At 45.3% G+C, this 16,028-nt stretch overlaps 1 protein-coding gene across 3 annotated transcripts in view; it reads left to right on the forward strand.

Annotated features, from left to right (window-relative positions):
* The window catches only part of pde5ab (phosphodiesterase 5A, cGMP-specific, b), a 57,874-nt gene that overhangs the window by 3,471 nt on the left and 38,375 nt on the right, over nucleotides 1–16,028 (forward strand). For 2 of the 3 annotated variants that reach the window (XM_056576057.1, XM_056576058.1), the window contains exons 1-2: nucleotides 11,616–11,960; nucleotides 13,695–14,319. In XM_056576057.1, coding sequence (XP_056432032.1) covers nucleotides 11,863–11,960; nucleotides 13,695–14,319 — 723 coding nt within the window. In that variant the 5' untranslated portion in view covers nucleotides 11,616–11,862. Of the gene's footprint in view, nucleotides 1–11,615; nucleotides 11,961–13,694; nucleotides 14,320–16,028 lie in introns of those variants that run through there. The other variant, XM_056576059.1, reaches the window with a different exon arrangement.

The following is a 16,028-nucleotide window of genomic DNA, read 5'->3' on the forward strand; positions in this document are numbered from 1 at the left end:
ACACAATTAAATGTTAGGAAAGACTTTTATCTGATATCTTTTTAACCATAACCCAATTACAGCCATTACATTTCTATAATTACCAGTATATCATAGCCACAACCATACAATGGCCCACGGTTTATTGACAGTGACACTTTTGCAACATGGCTCATTAATATTTACCAATACTGTGCCAGCCGTGCTAAGATGTGACTCACAACAGGATGAACCACAACACCGGCAACAACACGCTAGCCAATTTGGTATTAGCTTAGGGTGCGTGCGTTGGCGCTTTCTCCGCCCGTGTACCAGACCACAAACACAGGCACCTGGCCAGACACCAGACCTCCCCCAGAGATGATGATGAATGCTCCCTGGCTGTTCCCCCCCACCAACACCACTCCCCCCCCCCCAACCCAACCATCCACCCACCCACCAAACACCTAATGCCAGCTATTCATCAGCCAGACCAGCAAAAGTGGGGGCTGATGTCCCCACAGGGGGGAAAAGGATGTTAAGCCATGCCAGCAAGGGGGTGTGTGGGAATCCAGGGACCTCAGCCCTGTGTCTTCATCTACTAGCATGCCACGGGCGGAGATACCTTGTTGGAGGCAGGGTGATCCATTTCTCCTAACGTCCCCCGAGTGTCACAACTGTCACCCAAAGCATGCATCGACACATTTATAACCAGACTTGCGCATGAACATGTCTGTAAAAACATATTCGTGCTCAGCTTGTGTACATTGGCCGGGGGGGGGGGGGGGATTTCGCAAAATTAAATACGTTTTGAAGCAGACCATAACAGATGTTGTACCAAATGTTATGATGGCCGTGAATATGCAACTGACAATAGACAAGGGTGGAGGTATTAGAACAAAGAGGTTTTGCTGCGGGTTTTGCCCGACAACGGAGATTTTGGGGCCTGAAAACTGAGACATTTAAAACAGAGAGGAGTTTTTTGACAGGCGAAACCGTAGCTTTTTTTAAAAGGTTGACGACACGCTGGATTAGAACGTTGTACGCGATATGGAACTCTCCTAGCATCGGAGAGCGAGCTCTGTCTGGGCAGCGGCTGACCTTAAATCCTAAACCATAACCGTAACCTGTAATCCTCACCATAACCTTAACCATTACCGGTTAATTGGCTAGCGTAAAACCAGCTGGACTAGGTCCAGAGAGGTGGAGCCGGACCCATTTGGCTCTGCAGTCAGCACCACTTGTTGTATTCAGGCTCCTGAGTTTTTTATTCTTCTGTTATTTTTGGATGATTGAGATGAAAGGTTACACCGGCAGTATATGGCATACTTACTACACAATATTACTGTTGATGCAAACTTTTCTGAAAACGCAAAGCAGTAAGACTTAATGTAGGCCTCAGACGATTGGCTTGCATTGTAGCGCTTCTATCTTAAAGATTGCCATTAAACAGGTCCCTGGGCCCTTAAGTTCTGTCCAAGACTGGGGCTCAATTTACTATAGTTATCAGTTATCAGCCAGTTATGACGACAACTGTCAGTTGTGACTTGTTGTACGATAAATGGCAACCAACCATTGTGAAAGACATAAATGAGATCGAAGGTATGCAATAATGACATCGCTTGTGGGGCTGATACATGGGATTTAGACTAGTTTCATAAAATCCTCTTGACTCATTTCACATTTTTCTCTTCACCCTATCCAAGTCGTTAATGAGTCAGGGGTACACAATGATGAGGGTTGATCCTACTTTTTAAATATTGATAAAATGACTCATTCAATTCAAGCTCAATTATATTAAAGAAGTCTACTAATCTCTTCATCATCTCTTTATTGCTGTTAATGGAAACTAAGGAGCAGTATCTAAGACACACATAATCACAGAATGGTTAATGAATGAGAAGCCACAGTAATTCTCAAGAGATTCAAATGAACATCAGAGGAAAGGTTGTCAACTTGACTTCACCAGAGTTTTGCACTGCTTAGATCAGCGGCAATCGTGTCAAGAAGGATTGAGGGAGTTCTTGGTTGAATGGTTTCACCTGCTATTTGAATAACTAAACTTGGAATAGCGGGGGCTTTTGGGCAGACGACACAACCTGTTTTCAATCATTGCCTGTTCTTCTTTTTTAATGTAACCTGGGCTGCTCCATTCACATATTGAAACCCCTCCTCTTTGGGCCCAGTGCCTTCATTAAACACATCTGAAAGAGTAGTGCCAAAATAGATAAGACAAAACACAAGGGAGGCGCAGAGCAATTGACGGCCAAAATAAGACGTGCGCTTCAGACCGGTGCTGCCAAATATGAAGTGCTGATTGATGTGTTTGCTCCCAGACCTTAAGCCCCTGTTGGCCAGCAGACACGTTGAAACCCCCAAGAAGAGAACTCTTTGCGAGTGCGCAAAAATGCTTTGCAAGCTTCCAAAAAATTGGGGTCGGCTGGTCTAAGCCAAAATACTTTGTCCCAGTCCGGCCCTGTGTGTTCAACCAAAGGCCTACCACGTTGAGTTGCAGTGCTGTTGTCTCAGAGCATCTCCTGTTGTGTTTAATGTTTAACTCCAACTATGATGTTATTTCATTATGTATTAGCATCGGAGCTATACCACTGCCATGTCTTCAAGCTAGGCCGGGCAATTTTCGGAGAGTAAATACTTTTTGCAAGTGTCAAACTAATCCCATCAATCCCTTCAGGCCTACCTCTAAAACCAAAACCCCAAAACACAATACTGCTTTGCTAGCCATAATAATGTGTTTGTCTTGTGTGACTCTCGTCATCATCAATGATTGCATAGCGAGAATGCGCGCAGGTAGCAGGGTAGGTAGGTAAAAATCTAGACCACAGATACGTCTCTTTTTGTCTTTTGATTTATTTATTGCTGTCAGGATGTAAATAGGATTACAATAAATATGTCATAATTGGCTTCTAAGATAAATGACCTAGCATTAAACATTGAATAGGGAGCCCTTGTAACATATACATATTTTATCCACCAGATTATTTTCCGTACCCCACAAAAGGAATCTTTGCATACTCTACGCTGGGATATGTTGGGAGATATATTGAGTGATACTCAGAAACATGATAATACCGAGACTCTCAATAACTCACATTTTGAGTGTGGATTTGCTGAATGAAAGACCTATTTGTCTTCATTTATTCCGCTAATTCTGAAATTATTTCATTTTCAGGAGAGAGCTCTGTGAGTGTATGTATGTGTGCATGCGTATGTGCATGTGTTTGAGAATTATGGAAGCCTGAATGGAATAATAATAAAATAATAATAATAATGGAATCGGGAGGGGACAGGAGATTCATGTCATTATGTCTGAGCAACCCAATGGTTGTGCAGTTTGCCATTTAAGTGAGTCTACAGAGGTGGACATACAGTAGGCACATCCGTGTGTGTGTGTGTGTGTGTTTGTGTGTGTGTGTGTGTGTGTGTGTGTGTGTGTGTGTGTGTGTGTGTGTGTGTGTGTGTGTGTGTGTGTGTGTGTGTGTGTGTGTGTGTGTTCATGTGTGTTCATGTGTGTTCATGTGTGTGTGTGTTTGTGTGTGTGTGTGATAACCAAGGGAGTTAAAATGTTGTTTGGTTTTCTAAACAAAGTCCAAACAGACACACACACAAACAAACGCACACACACGCACAAACATACATTAAAAAACGATTGTGTTTCCATGACACACTATTTTCTGTCCTTTGTTGTTCCACTGTTTGACTTTTCGACGTCCAAGCTCACACACGTAAGTGCTCGGTCATAACTTAACCGTTCATGTGCATGTAAAGAAACAACAAACAATTTGTCCAATATATTAAAATATGTCATTCTCGCAGACGATAACAGCATGTTCTGTTCAGACGACTGTTTACAGTGGCTAATGGAGAAGATGACAGTTCAACTAGGTCAATTGAAACTGTGGTTTGATGTAAACAAGTTACCATGGCTTGATATAAGCTGAGGCTTCTGCCCATACCCCCTTTGGTTACGACCAATGAAGTGCATTCAATCATTCATTCAACAACACAGGCACTAATATATAACAATAACTGATCTTGTAGTAGGACTTTGCTGTTTGCTGATTGGGTCCATGGCTGTGCTTTGTAATGTCAATTACCCGTGTTTTCCCTGTAGATGGTGCTGTTTCTTGCTGTCTTATTTCTGTCTTTTGCTAATATTTCGAGTTCAGGACAAGGTCACTGAAGGCACACAGTGCTACAGTTAATCAATTCCTATTACCTCACAAAGCTGATAGAGGCTTCCCAGATGGAAACGTCCCTTTTTAAAGAATGATGAGGGCCATTTCTACTCTGGAAAGTGCCATAAATTGAGATTGTAATTTGAATCCGGAAAGCACATCTCATATAGATGTATAGGGATGGAGAGAATTACCAGCCAATCGGAGGAGAAAAGCTATTATCATCTAAAAGATGGATGTTGGACATTTTGGGACCCTAGCATTTAGTCACAACTTTATGAAAGTAAGAATATGTGATATTATATTATATTATTAGTCAGTTATTGCAATGATTTTTTTTTGTTTGTATATACTATTTAGTTCAAAACAATCACTTTACCATAATATATTTACAGTAAATTAAAATTAATTTATTTAATAAGCTATATGCGAGTGTAGAATTACATAAATATACATTAGAATTAGATTTCACAGTAAATGATGGCCAAAATCACTTAAATGTAGCTGTATGATGCTGTTGAATTACAGTTATAAGCTGATTTAAACATAAGCTAACCTGTATTTTATCTGGTTTACTGTAAATGTACAGTTAAATACAATTATAAAATACTATACTCCACTTATATACCCCTCCTGTAAAACTTGAATCAGTTAAATGAAAAACAACAATTATTTGCATACATATTTATTCAGCAGTTCTTTATAAATAACCTTAACATAATTTCTAAGTAAAAATGTTGTTTTCTGACAACCAACATTGAAATCTTCAGACATAACATAATGAAATATGAAGCTAAACATCAGCATTTGACTTTTAAAATCTCAATGTATAACATTGCCACCAGCCGATAGCTTCAAATAACCGGGACATATCTGTTTATCTGTCAATGCTGACAAAAGTTCAGGCTTGGACTGTCTCCCAGGAGGTTTCTGAATGGGGAACAGAATGCTTTGTACGTGCAAACATGCATTCTCCCACAGATTGCAACACATTGACTCCCTGATCCTAGCAGTTATTTGGAGATGTGCATATGGAGGCACTGGAGAGAGGTGCTAAAGAGAGATCTGATAAAGTATTATCTTGAAAAGGTCATGGACTGAAATGACAGCTCCCATGACACAGGTCCAAGAGGGATACATGGGGGGAGAGGAGATGAAAATAAGGAATATAAAAAGGAAAATACATCTGGTCGTTGCTCATGACCCTGACAAAACTAATATAATCCACTGTCACGCGGTCGGCACAGGCTCCTTTCTCTGGGAGAAACCGAAACCAAGAAAACTTGGATTAGAATCAATTGAATAAAATATTCAAACAAGTCGGAGCCGTTATGAATCAACATGGGTATGGTCAGTACACACACAGTTAGTCTTAATAGTCACTCACACAAAAGGACATTATCATTGAAATAAACATTGTAGAACTAATCCGATCGATGGATAGCTGCTGCTTTCTTGACCGCATCGCATGAGCTGTGGCTTGAGACGTGAGGTCGCTGCACAACCCTCAGGGTCTCATTGTCACAGGGCCCGCATGTTGGTGTCAGGGTTCAGGGCCCCGCAGTCGCCCTTCTGGTGAGGGGAGAGGGAGAGGAAGGCAGACGGACATCAGCTGCTGGTCGGGGCGAGCAAGCCTCATAGCATCATTGCTTAAGTCATATCCTACGGTTCATCTTGAATTAAGCGTAAAAAAAATGCCAAAGTCAAATAGATGACAGGCAGATAGTGATTATGGAATGTAAAAAGAACTCTAATTGGCTTTGGATATAGCCAATGAGGTACAGTGAATCAGCAGCAAGAGTAGGGTTATGTTAGATCTCACAATTTGGCCAAAATATGACTGAGGCAATTATGCTATGAGGCTAACGATACACTTAACCTTAACATAATCTTAAGTCAAACACTTTCTGAAGAAGTCGCAGATAAATGAAAACCCACTAATGTGACTCCTTCGTTGGAGAGGTAGAGTCCGGTGTCGTGTGTCGAGAGCCGCTCCTCGTGAATCACAGGCACCAATCAAATGACACGAAAACTGTGTTTCAGGTCACTTTCAAAAGTCCACCCTGGACTTGGAAGTGTCTCAATTTGCAAAGGCTAGTTGTTGCTTCACACATTGAGCCCACTTTCCTGGCTCTGGGTCATTTTGAAAGTGTAACGCTTAGCAGCAGCTCCAGCTCGCACCTGTCTAAACCAATATGCTGCGTTGTGGTTGACGCTCAAGTTGAAGAAGCCCATCGAGGGTGGGTATGTCCCTCTTGTAGACGGAGACTTTTTCTGCAACACCATTGGAGTCGATGGGAATTTGAAAACTGAGGGGTATAATGTGTTTTCAGAAATACCCATATGAGTAAGACTAGTGCTGAACTAGCTCGGCACAGTGTTTCTTCTGCACTGGCGAATGGATGGAGGCAGACGCTGCCATATCGCACAGGGCTGTGCTGTCATGGTAATTTGGTGTGTTATTGCAGGCCTATCCTTTTCCGCATTGATTTCATAATCAAATTATTATTTATTATTTATTTAGAAAAATGTGATGAAGTTAGGTTAAAATGAATTCATCCGTTTTTCACTGAAGATGATTTAATTATGATTAATTAACTGTGCATCAGTGTTAATGATAATTCATTGACTGGAGCGGGCCAGATGGTGGAGTGGGAGCCAGGAGCCACCAGCCTGGTTGGTTTGGTTCTCAGAGGCATCCACAAGTGGCGACATGTTAAACTGCACTCTGAGCCATCCAAAGTGGGCACTGGAGACCCTCCTCGATGCAGGAGATGCATGCTAATGCCAGCTGTGATGAGGGTCAGGTTGTCTCAGAATGAAGCTGGTCTGCATCAGGCCCAAGTTGATGATCATTTTGGTGCTTTGGCCGTTTATCATTTGTTTCACATCATACAAAAACAGAAACTTTATGATATAGTGAAATAACAAATAACACGTATAATCCTGAAACGTTATCATCAAAGGAGGCCGACAGGTTGAACCCGATCTCTCGGGAGGTTGTGTTCTTCTGTTCCAATTCCTCCCGAGGTAAAGGCAGGCTCCCCATACTGTGGCTGAAACAACAGCTCTATTTTCTACGTTTCTTCCATCTTTGTCTGCTTGTTGGGTTCTTACATAATTTGTCAGACCCCAATTTCGATGTAGTCGATTAAGATGTGTTGGTTCATCAGAAGAGGAAAACTGATTCTGGTTGAATAGCGCACCAGTGTCCTCAAGCACAGTGTCATCTGCCTACTGCATAGTACTCAGCAGGGAGTCACGGGCCAGGGGAGGAGATAGGCAGAGATCACTCATCTTCTGAGGGGAGGGGGACCAGAGGGTTCTGGTATGCCTTCTCTAATTGGCCTCTGTGTTCTGATCAAACTGGTGACACTTGGGGATATTTTGGATGTTTTCCAATATGTGTCTATGGTGTTAAGACACAGACACAATCAGACAGAGACGCCCAAACACAAAAGTTCACACTGTCACTACGATATAGGCATGTATAGAAAACACACACACACACACACACACACACACACACACACACACACACACACACACACACACACATACACATACACATGCACATGCACATGCACATGCACACACACACACACACACACACACACACACACACACACACACACACACACACACACACACACACACACACACACTGCAAAGAGCATTGTGTAGTGTAGGCGAAATTCCAAATATAATCCCAAATTATAATCCCAGAGAGATGGAGATAAATTGCCCCTTTCTATCCATGTTTCTTTCATTCTCTTTTCTCCTCTGTCCCTCTCTCTTACGGTCGGGAGATTGGTTTCGCTGGCAATATCAACATTTCAAAGGTAGCAGCCAGAAGAAAGACTGAGGGTATGATTGATACTGTTTGATGGGGCTTTCAGACACCCAGGAAATTGCTTTTCTTGTTGTTAGGTTCCCCTGTCCTCCCACCCTCAATCCCCGGTCCCTCCCCAGCCCCCCCCTCTCGCCACCTCCCTACACCCCACCAATCTTAGTACGGGAAAAAAACTGAAACAAACCCTGATTTTCCCCCTTTTTTTCTTTGCAAAAAAATCCAGCCTATGAACATGCGGCCCGGGTTTACAGAAAAACAGTCGACCAGATACCAACGTCGGGGGTGGACAAAGGCATAATTCAGCTCAAGTTGTCTTGTTGCCTCGCAGAAACATCACAGATATTGTGTATTCAAGTTATATATGTAAACTCACTCACGCGAGCCTTGTTCCCGTTTGTTTCTGGATTTATGTGTATTCCTATAGTAGCCCCCCCCCCCCCTTAGCTGGGCTCTGAAGCTGTACAGAGACACGTCTGTGTTGTCTCAAGCGTTCAAACTGGATGGAGGGCAGCCATTAAACATAGGGTCCACTCACAAACAGACATTTTTCTTTACACACACACATTGCAAGGTTAAGTTGAAAAGAGAAGAGCTTTTTATCTCCTGGGCTGAATCGCTTCATTTGTATTCAGCACCCCCCCCCCCCCCCCTTCGGGCCCGGTGTCGGCCCGCGGCATGGCTTTTAAAATTTGTGGCGACGGATCAGAACCGCGACTGGCGGTAAAGCGCTCCATTTCATTTGATGAGGTGAATAGTCTTTACGACGCTGGGATGTTATACGGCGTAGGCCTGCCCTGTAAAAACTAAAAAAGAAAGTAAATCCAACTCAAATTGGATCAGTATCGTTTTATTGCTTTGTGTATGTGATTAATCAGTTTACACTCGGTTTTTCTCTTTTTATCTCAGAGGTCCTAAATCGTGTCCTCCTATTTGGTCACTTGGGAAGATTTTCCATGGCTCTCCATTAGCCCGTCTCGCTCTCTTTCTCCCTCCCCTTCCCTACCTCTCACCCCCTCTACCCTTCTACCTCCCTCTCCTTTCCCAGTTTTTGGAGTCTCTCAGACTGTTTACCGAGTGGCTCCAGAAGGAGATTGCCCGAGGGCAAAGTCGACTTTCAGGAAAACCCAGAACTGACAAGAGGTGAAGCAGAAAAATGCCTCAGCATAGTGTGTGTGTGTGTGTGTGTGTGTGTGTGTGTGTGTGTGTGTGTGTGTGTGTGTGTGTGCGTGCGTGCGTGCGTGCGTGCGTGCGTGCGTGCGTGCGTGCGTGCGTGCGTGCGTGCGTGCGTGCGTGCGTGCGTGCGTGCGTGCGTGCGTGCGTGCGTGCGTGCGTGCGTGCGTGCGTGCGTGCGTGCGTGCGTGCGTGCGTGCGTGCGTGCGTGCGTGCGTGCGTGCGTGTGTAAAGGGTTGAGACAGACGAGTCTGTCTCAACCCTTTAAGTTCCCAAGCTTATAGCCCTTGTCGACGGTTTGGTTTGTTCTGCGTGTGTAAGTGTGTGTGTAATGACTTCTTTGAGTTATCCTCTGAATATGTTCCCATTAATGGTAATAAAACCATACGGTTATTTTCCTAATATTTATTCGATGGTATTTTAGGGTCTTCATGGATAGGAAAGTAAAGGGAGAAAGTGAAGTGGGGTCGAAGAAGAGAAAGGCAAAGACACAGCATCGGACCTTAGGTAGGGAATCCAACCGGGGTTGCTTCAAGCCAAGGTGGCACACGTCATACGGCGAGTGAACTCAGCGGGTTCAGCCAGCCCTGATACCACGAGCTTATGAACCCAACCACCTGCTACCAACTGACGCTCGGGAGCTGAAGACCGCCGGCTCGACGCGGTTGACGTGCTGCGACATGACAGCAGAGTGCACGCCCGCGCGCATGCTCGCGTCCCAGGTCTCGCCACAAAAGGGGGTTGAGGGGTGCGCTTGGAAACATTTTTTTTTGGGGGTGCTCTGTGGTGATCTGAGAGGGTTTGGAGAACAACAGGTTTACAACAGTGGGCTGACTGTTTAATCCGGCAGAGAGAAAAGGGCGTAGGTCGCATGCTTCCAGGCAAGGCTTGTGACTGATGGGACAAGCCTTTTAAATAAGGTGAATGTGCACGCGGCCCTTGTGCAGATAAACACAAGCTAACCTGGGACAAGCTGTCAGAAAATGTGTGCCTGTGCGCGTGTGAGTGTGTGTGTGTATGTGCGTGTGAACCCTGAAAAGTTGCACACTTGACGGCGACCGCAAAATTAACAGACATACTGTACACATAGTACTCTTCTTATCTTTCTTTATCTGGCCACAGGGCTGCCCTCAGGGGGGGTTTAGTGAGAGAGGCCGATGAATTAAAGAGAAGAACCTCTGATCTAGTGTGTGTGTTGTTTTGGTTGTGATTTGCTTTTGAGAGCTGGCCTTTTAAAGTGTGTGTGGGTGTGTACACCTGCATATCTATTCAGATTATATTGTCCAACTGACAAATAAGGTAGCAATTGGCTTCCAGAAGGTAGAGATAACGTGTGTGTGTGTGTGTGTGTGTGTGTGTGTGTGTGTGTGTGTGTGTGTGTGTGTGTGTGTGTGTGTGTGTGTGTGTGTGTGTTCGCGTGTGTTCGCGCGTGTGTGTGTGTGTGTGTGTGTGTGTGTGTGTGTGTGTGTGTGTGTGTGTGTGTGTGTGTGCGTGTGTGTGCGTGTGTGCGTGTGTGCGTGTGTGTGTGTGTGTGTGTGTGTGTGTGTGTGTGTGTGTGTGTGTGTGTGTTGTATGGCAGTGTGTGTGGGGGGGGGGGTCTACCATCTGCTGGTAAGCGAACACCGACGACTGATTTCGGGGTGTGTGGGGGATGCCCAGCTGAGTGCACAATGGAGACCACCTCAGTGCACATCCAGAGACCCCCATATCATATATAGCGATGCATATGGCCTCTGTATCACATAACCTAAAGAGAAGGGAGGGGGGGGCACCTTCGAGGAAAAGCCACTAGCACCCATCAATAAAGCCATCAGGCTTTTTGTTCGGACGCACACACGTATCGCGATCTGAACGTGTCCGGCGACTCAAGATTTCTAAAGATACGCTTTTTTTTCTCTTTATAATAATAACTGAATTATGGAAAGAACAACAGGGATCGTTTTCTAAGTGCACTGTGAAAAAAAAAGTTGACCGCCAATTAAATGATCACGCGAGACTAGAAAACCGTCTCCCGAGTTAATTGTTAATTGCCTCGATAGCCACTCAGGAGTACGGCGCGTGCTCAAGCGTCGGAAAAGCAAACGGGAAGCCTCGGGAATTAATTAATTATAATCACTCGAGACTTTGAGATTGGATTATATGAATATAGCCTAGTCGTTTTGATTTATTGATATATTGCTGAGACTCACAGCTGACACTGCAGATGGAGCGATACTCGAGAGAGATAGAGAGAGGGGGAGCAGAGAGAGAGAGGGGGAGCAGAGAGGGGGAGCAGAGAGAGAGAGAGAGAGAGAGAACGCGAGGGAGAGAGGGGGGGAGAGAGATAAGGAAACGGGGAGAGAGAGAGAGAGAGAGAGAGAGAGAGAGAGAGAGAGAGAGAGAGAGAGAGAGAGAGAGAGAGAGAGAGAGAGGGAAACGGGGAGTGAGAGGGAGAGAGAGAGAGAGAGAGAGGAGGTAGGCGCTGCAGACGCGTTGACAACAATCGCACTCTGCAACACGCGTCCACCATGTAGGAAGCTTCCCGAGATTATCATCAGTCCTGCATGTACCACCATTCGTCTTCCTTCCTCCCTCTATTGTTTTGTTTCACGAGCCAAGCAATCGTGCAAGAACGTGTTTGATTGTTGATCGCTTATAGATGGGGACTATAGACTAAAGTAGCGCACTGAGGTAAACAAACGGACGATGGAGGATCGCTACTCCGCCGAGTGCGACGGGACTGAAGCATGGTTGGACGACCACCTGGAGTTCACCCACTCCTACTTTATCAGGAAGGCATCCAGGTAAACAAGGCTTCAAGGGATGGCGCTCGGTGGTCGTTAAACTCAGATTTGCTATGTTTATGAGTGGGTTTGGAGATTGTGTGTGTGTGTGTGTGTGTGTGTGTGTGTGTGTGTGTGTGTGTGTGTGTGTGTGTGTGTGTGTGTGTGTGTGTGTGTGTGTGTGTGTGTGTGTGTGTGTGTGTGTGCCAACAGTATTGCTGTGTACCCTTGTAAAACGGGTGTGTTGAATAAAAGGATGGATAATGAATAAACAGCTCATCGGGTCGCTGTGTTCTTATCAGATGAGTATCTTTGGGTTTTTATTGAGCTGCTCATCAAGGATTTTGTTATAACTTGGATTTGGAGCACTTTGCGCCTTCAGCCTCTCTCTGTCTGTCTCTCTGTCTCTGTCTCTGTCTCTCTCTGAGCCTCAGTTTGCCCCTGTAATCGAGTTCCCATAATGATTCACTTTTATTGCGTCCACTCGTTTCATTTAATACTTGTGTACTAGTCTTCAAGAGGGTCAGATTTGGTTCCCAAGCAATTTCCTGCATCATAAACGCCATTAGCCATACCGTTTCCCCCAGTAACTCCCAATTTCCCCCTCCTTATTTAAAATGCACTCATGCAAGATTAGACATTTCCAATATGTAAACACTCGTGTATCGAGGAGATTGTGTGTGTGTGTGTGTGTGTGTGTGTGTGTGTGTGTGTGTGTGTGTGTGTGTGTGTGTACTGTGTGTGTATCGTTATTCGTTTATATTGCTAAACAATTGAATTACATACATAATTGTTGCCTATTTGGTAACATTGAGGATGCCTATTCGTACTGCATAGAGGGCCATCTGGACTAGGCAGACTTTGATTGTCCATATCTGGGCAGTAAATCAGGCCCCAGAGACCTATCTTCACAGACATCCGCAGTTGTGTGTTTATTGCGTTCAAGTAGGGGGCTCTATTATCCCCCCTCCACCACTTAAAGTACCACGGCAACCTAACAAAACCTCTCTTTCCCAAACTTTCTCTCTCTCCGTGGTCTGCTGACTGGAAGTCTATTATTATGCCCCACTTGTATTCCGTTTTTCCGACGAATCGTTAATGAAAAAAACTGTCAGAAATGACAGATGACATATAAACCTGCTCCTCTTCTCGTCGTGAGAACGTTATGAAAGCAGAGAGCTGATTGGCTCCCGGCTCATGTGTTTACACTACATTGACTCTGCAGCCTTTGAGGCCGTAGGGCTCAGGGAAGTTTCTCTCTCTATACGAGTTGTATTGATTCAATTGCACATTCAGTGGATACATTAAGATCTCCCATCTGGGATAGTGTCTTATCTTGTGTACTTCGTGTACTTATCTTATGTGTTCTGTGGGAAGGTGATGCAGATGGTGGCAGCTTTTCTGTTTTCAAAACGGCAACCTTAAACACACTGAATGCATCCATCACATATCACAGAGATACATACCCTCGCACTTACATTCATACATATTTTGTACTTTAAATGCTTTTCGACAGTCGCAACTCGCTTTCTCACATGTGTGTGCAAGCAAGTGTGTCCCTTGTTGGTGTGTGTGTGTGTGTGTGTGTGTGTGTGTGTGTGTGTGTGTGTGTGTGTGTGTGTGTGTGTGTGTGTGTGTGTGTGTGTGTGTGTGTGTGTGTGTGTGCTTGTCTCGTTAAACTGTGTCACGTTCAACCCCGGGTGTGTGTTTGTCCTGCTAAATCGTGTGTGCTTGTGTATCTGTGTGTGTCTGCAGGGAAATGGTGAATTCGTGGTTCGCCGAACGCGTCCACACAATCCAGCCCTCCAAGGACACGCCCCCGCTGCAGCGAGCCCACCACCACCACCAACACCACTCCGCCTCCACCATCTCGGACCACCCGCCCAGCAGCACCAACACCAACACCACCATCACCATCAACACCACCATCACCACCTCCACCATCACCCCGCCCGCCCTCTCCCTCTACGACACCCGCTGCCCCTCCCCCGGCCCCAACGCCAGCCCTGCCGCGCCCGGCACCCCCACCCGCAAGATCTCCGCGTCCGAGTTCGACCGCCCCCTGCGACCCATCGTGGTCAAAGACTCTGAGGGGTCGCTCACCTTCCTGTGCAGCTCGGACCGCGAGCTCGGCGCCATGCCGACGCAGGCGACGACGACGACGACGATGACGAGCGTCAACGACGACGCCGGTTCTACTTCCTGTAGAGGGGAGGGGCTTATCAGCGGCGGCGGCGGTGACGTCGGTTCGGACCGGTGCCGCCGCCTGCTGGAGCTGGTGAGGGAGGTGTCCAGTCACCTCGACGTCACCGCGCTCTGCCACAAGATCTTCCTGCACATCAACGAGCTGATCGCCGCCGACCGCTACTCGCTGTTCCTGGTGAGTGTCTCTCAGAGGGCCGGGGCTGATGCCGACAGAGGCGTCTGTTGGTTATCACACTGGTCGCTCACTATGAGCCTTCAGCTGGTTGATAGAAACCAGTGGGAAGGCTGAAGAATAAAAAAAATACGTTTTGATCGGCCGATCAGATACCGTTCACCCATTTCTTAAACAGTGACAGATATAGTGATAGGATGTTTCTTATCAAAATCATTGTGTGCCGACTATATAAGGGTTCTCAGTTGGATAGCGTTATATGAGAGTTATTGTTCATTTGTTGGGTCAACAGAAATGCGGTGTGTTCCTTTAAGAACGGCACGTAAACACAGGACACTACGAAGTCTAGTTTGGACTCATTAAACGAGGAGCCACGTGGATTTCAGTCGGTTCCTCTAAGTTGAGACGGGAAGGAACGTTGAATAAATGAAACCTCACTTACAAAGGAGTAGGAATCAGGCGGATTACTGCTTACTGGAATGAGTCGGGCCAACACTCTCACTCACACACTGAGGAACGGAGCTATAACAGATAATACCACAGTCTGTATGATAATGCAAACCCAACACAGATCTAATCCAACAAATGATCAGATGTACCAGTGTCACCTGTGATACACTCGGCACAGATCAGAAGAGGCTGTTGTTCTCCTTCTCAGCTTTGCATTAAAAATAATGACAGGCGGCCACGTTTGCATCTCGGCTACATGGGAGATCCAGATATTTCTAGCCTACTTTGTGCCCCCTGTGATTTGCTGCCTAATATCCAGATGTACAACTGTGTTCGCATAGGCCATCATTTCACAGGCTGCAGGGCTCGTCTGTTATGATATTTAGTAGTCAAACAAGTCGGCGATAGCCTGTGGTTACTTTCATTTTTTTCATACGCGGAAACAAGAACTGTAAGATTGGGATGAATAAATAGAGCCAAAACCAAAGTTTAAATATTAAACATTAATAATCATTATGCAAAGTAAGCGAATAAAACAAGTGGAACATGAAACCCGGTTAGATGCAGGCTGGTTATGCATCCCAAAACCGAAAGCTTCTTCTATGGTTAAGTGAACACACCTTCATGGTGAGTCCGGATTAATTATGTTAAAGCAGGATGACGTTACTGTCTCGGTGACTAATTGACACCTTATTGGCTTCTGCAATCTGTCAAGTTTCAACTCGATTGGCTGATCCCCGATCAGGTGTTTAGGTCGTATATCAACCCATAATGATCGTCGCCCGATCAATCGGTGCATCACTGATTGATCGGGTACCACAACAACGATTTCTCTATTGAAGACTAAATTTCTTTCCGTCAAATATTTGAATCGTTGAATATTCAAGGTTTTCTACCTTATGGTATCTTATGGTAGGGAGACCTCGTTGAATATTCAAGGTCTGAATATTCCTCGAATATTCAGCCATTCTAATCTTTGATGGAAAGAAATGGAGTCTACTTCTCCTTGAATAGTCAAATCGTCGTTGTGGGAAAATGGTGCTTGTTTCTCAGCGGGTTGTTCCATTGGGAGGCTGGGGGTAAATGGCACTAAATGAGCCATACCACTGCATTGCGGTGCTTTTTGGGGGCGGTGGGATGTACCACCACCCCACCACCAACCATTAGAGATAATCTCACTTATCTCAGTAAAATGCAAACTGTGCCAACAGCGGCTGTCATACATCATGGTGCTGGTGAAAATGATTCCTTTTGTCGGTAGT

The sequence above is a fragment of the Gadus chalcogrammus genome, chromosome 17 (genome assembly GCF_026213295.1).
Source record: "Gadus chalcogrammus isolate NIFS_2021 chromosome 17, NIFS_Gcha_1.0, whole genome shotgun sequence".
Lineage (NCBI taxonomy): Eukaryota > Metazoa > Chordata > Actinopteri > Gadiformes > Gadidae > Gadus > Gadus chalcogrammus.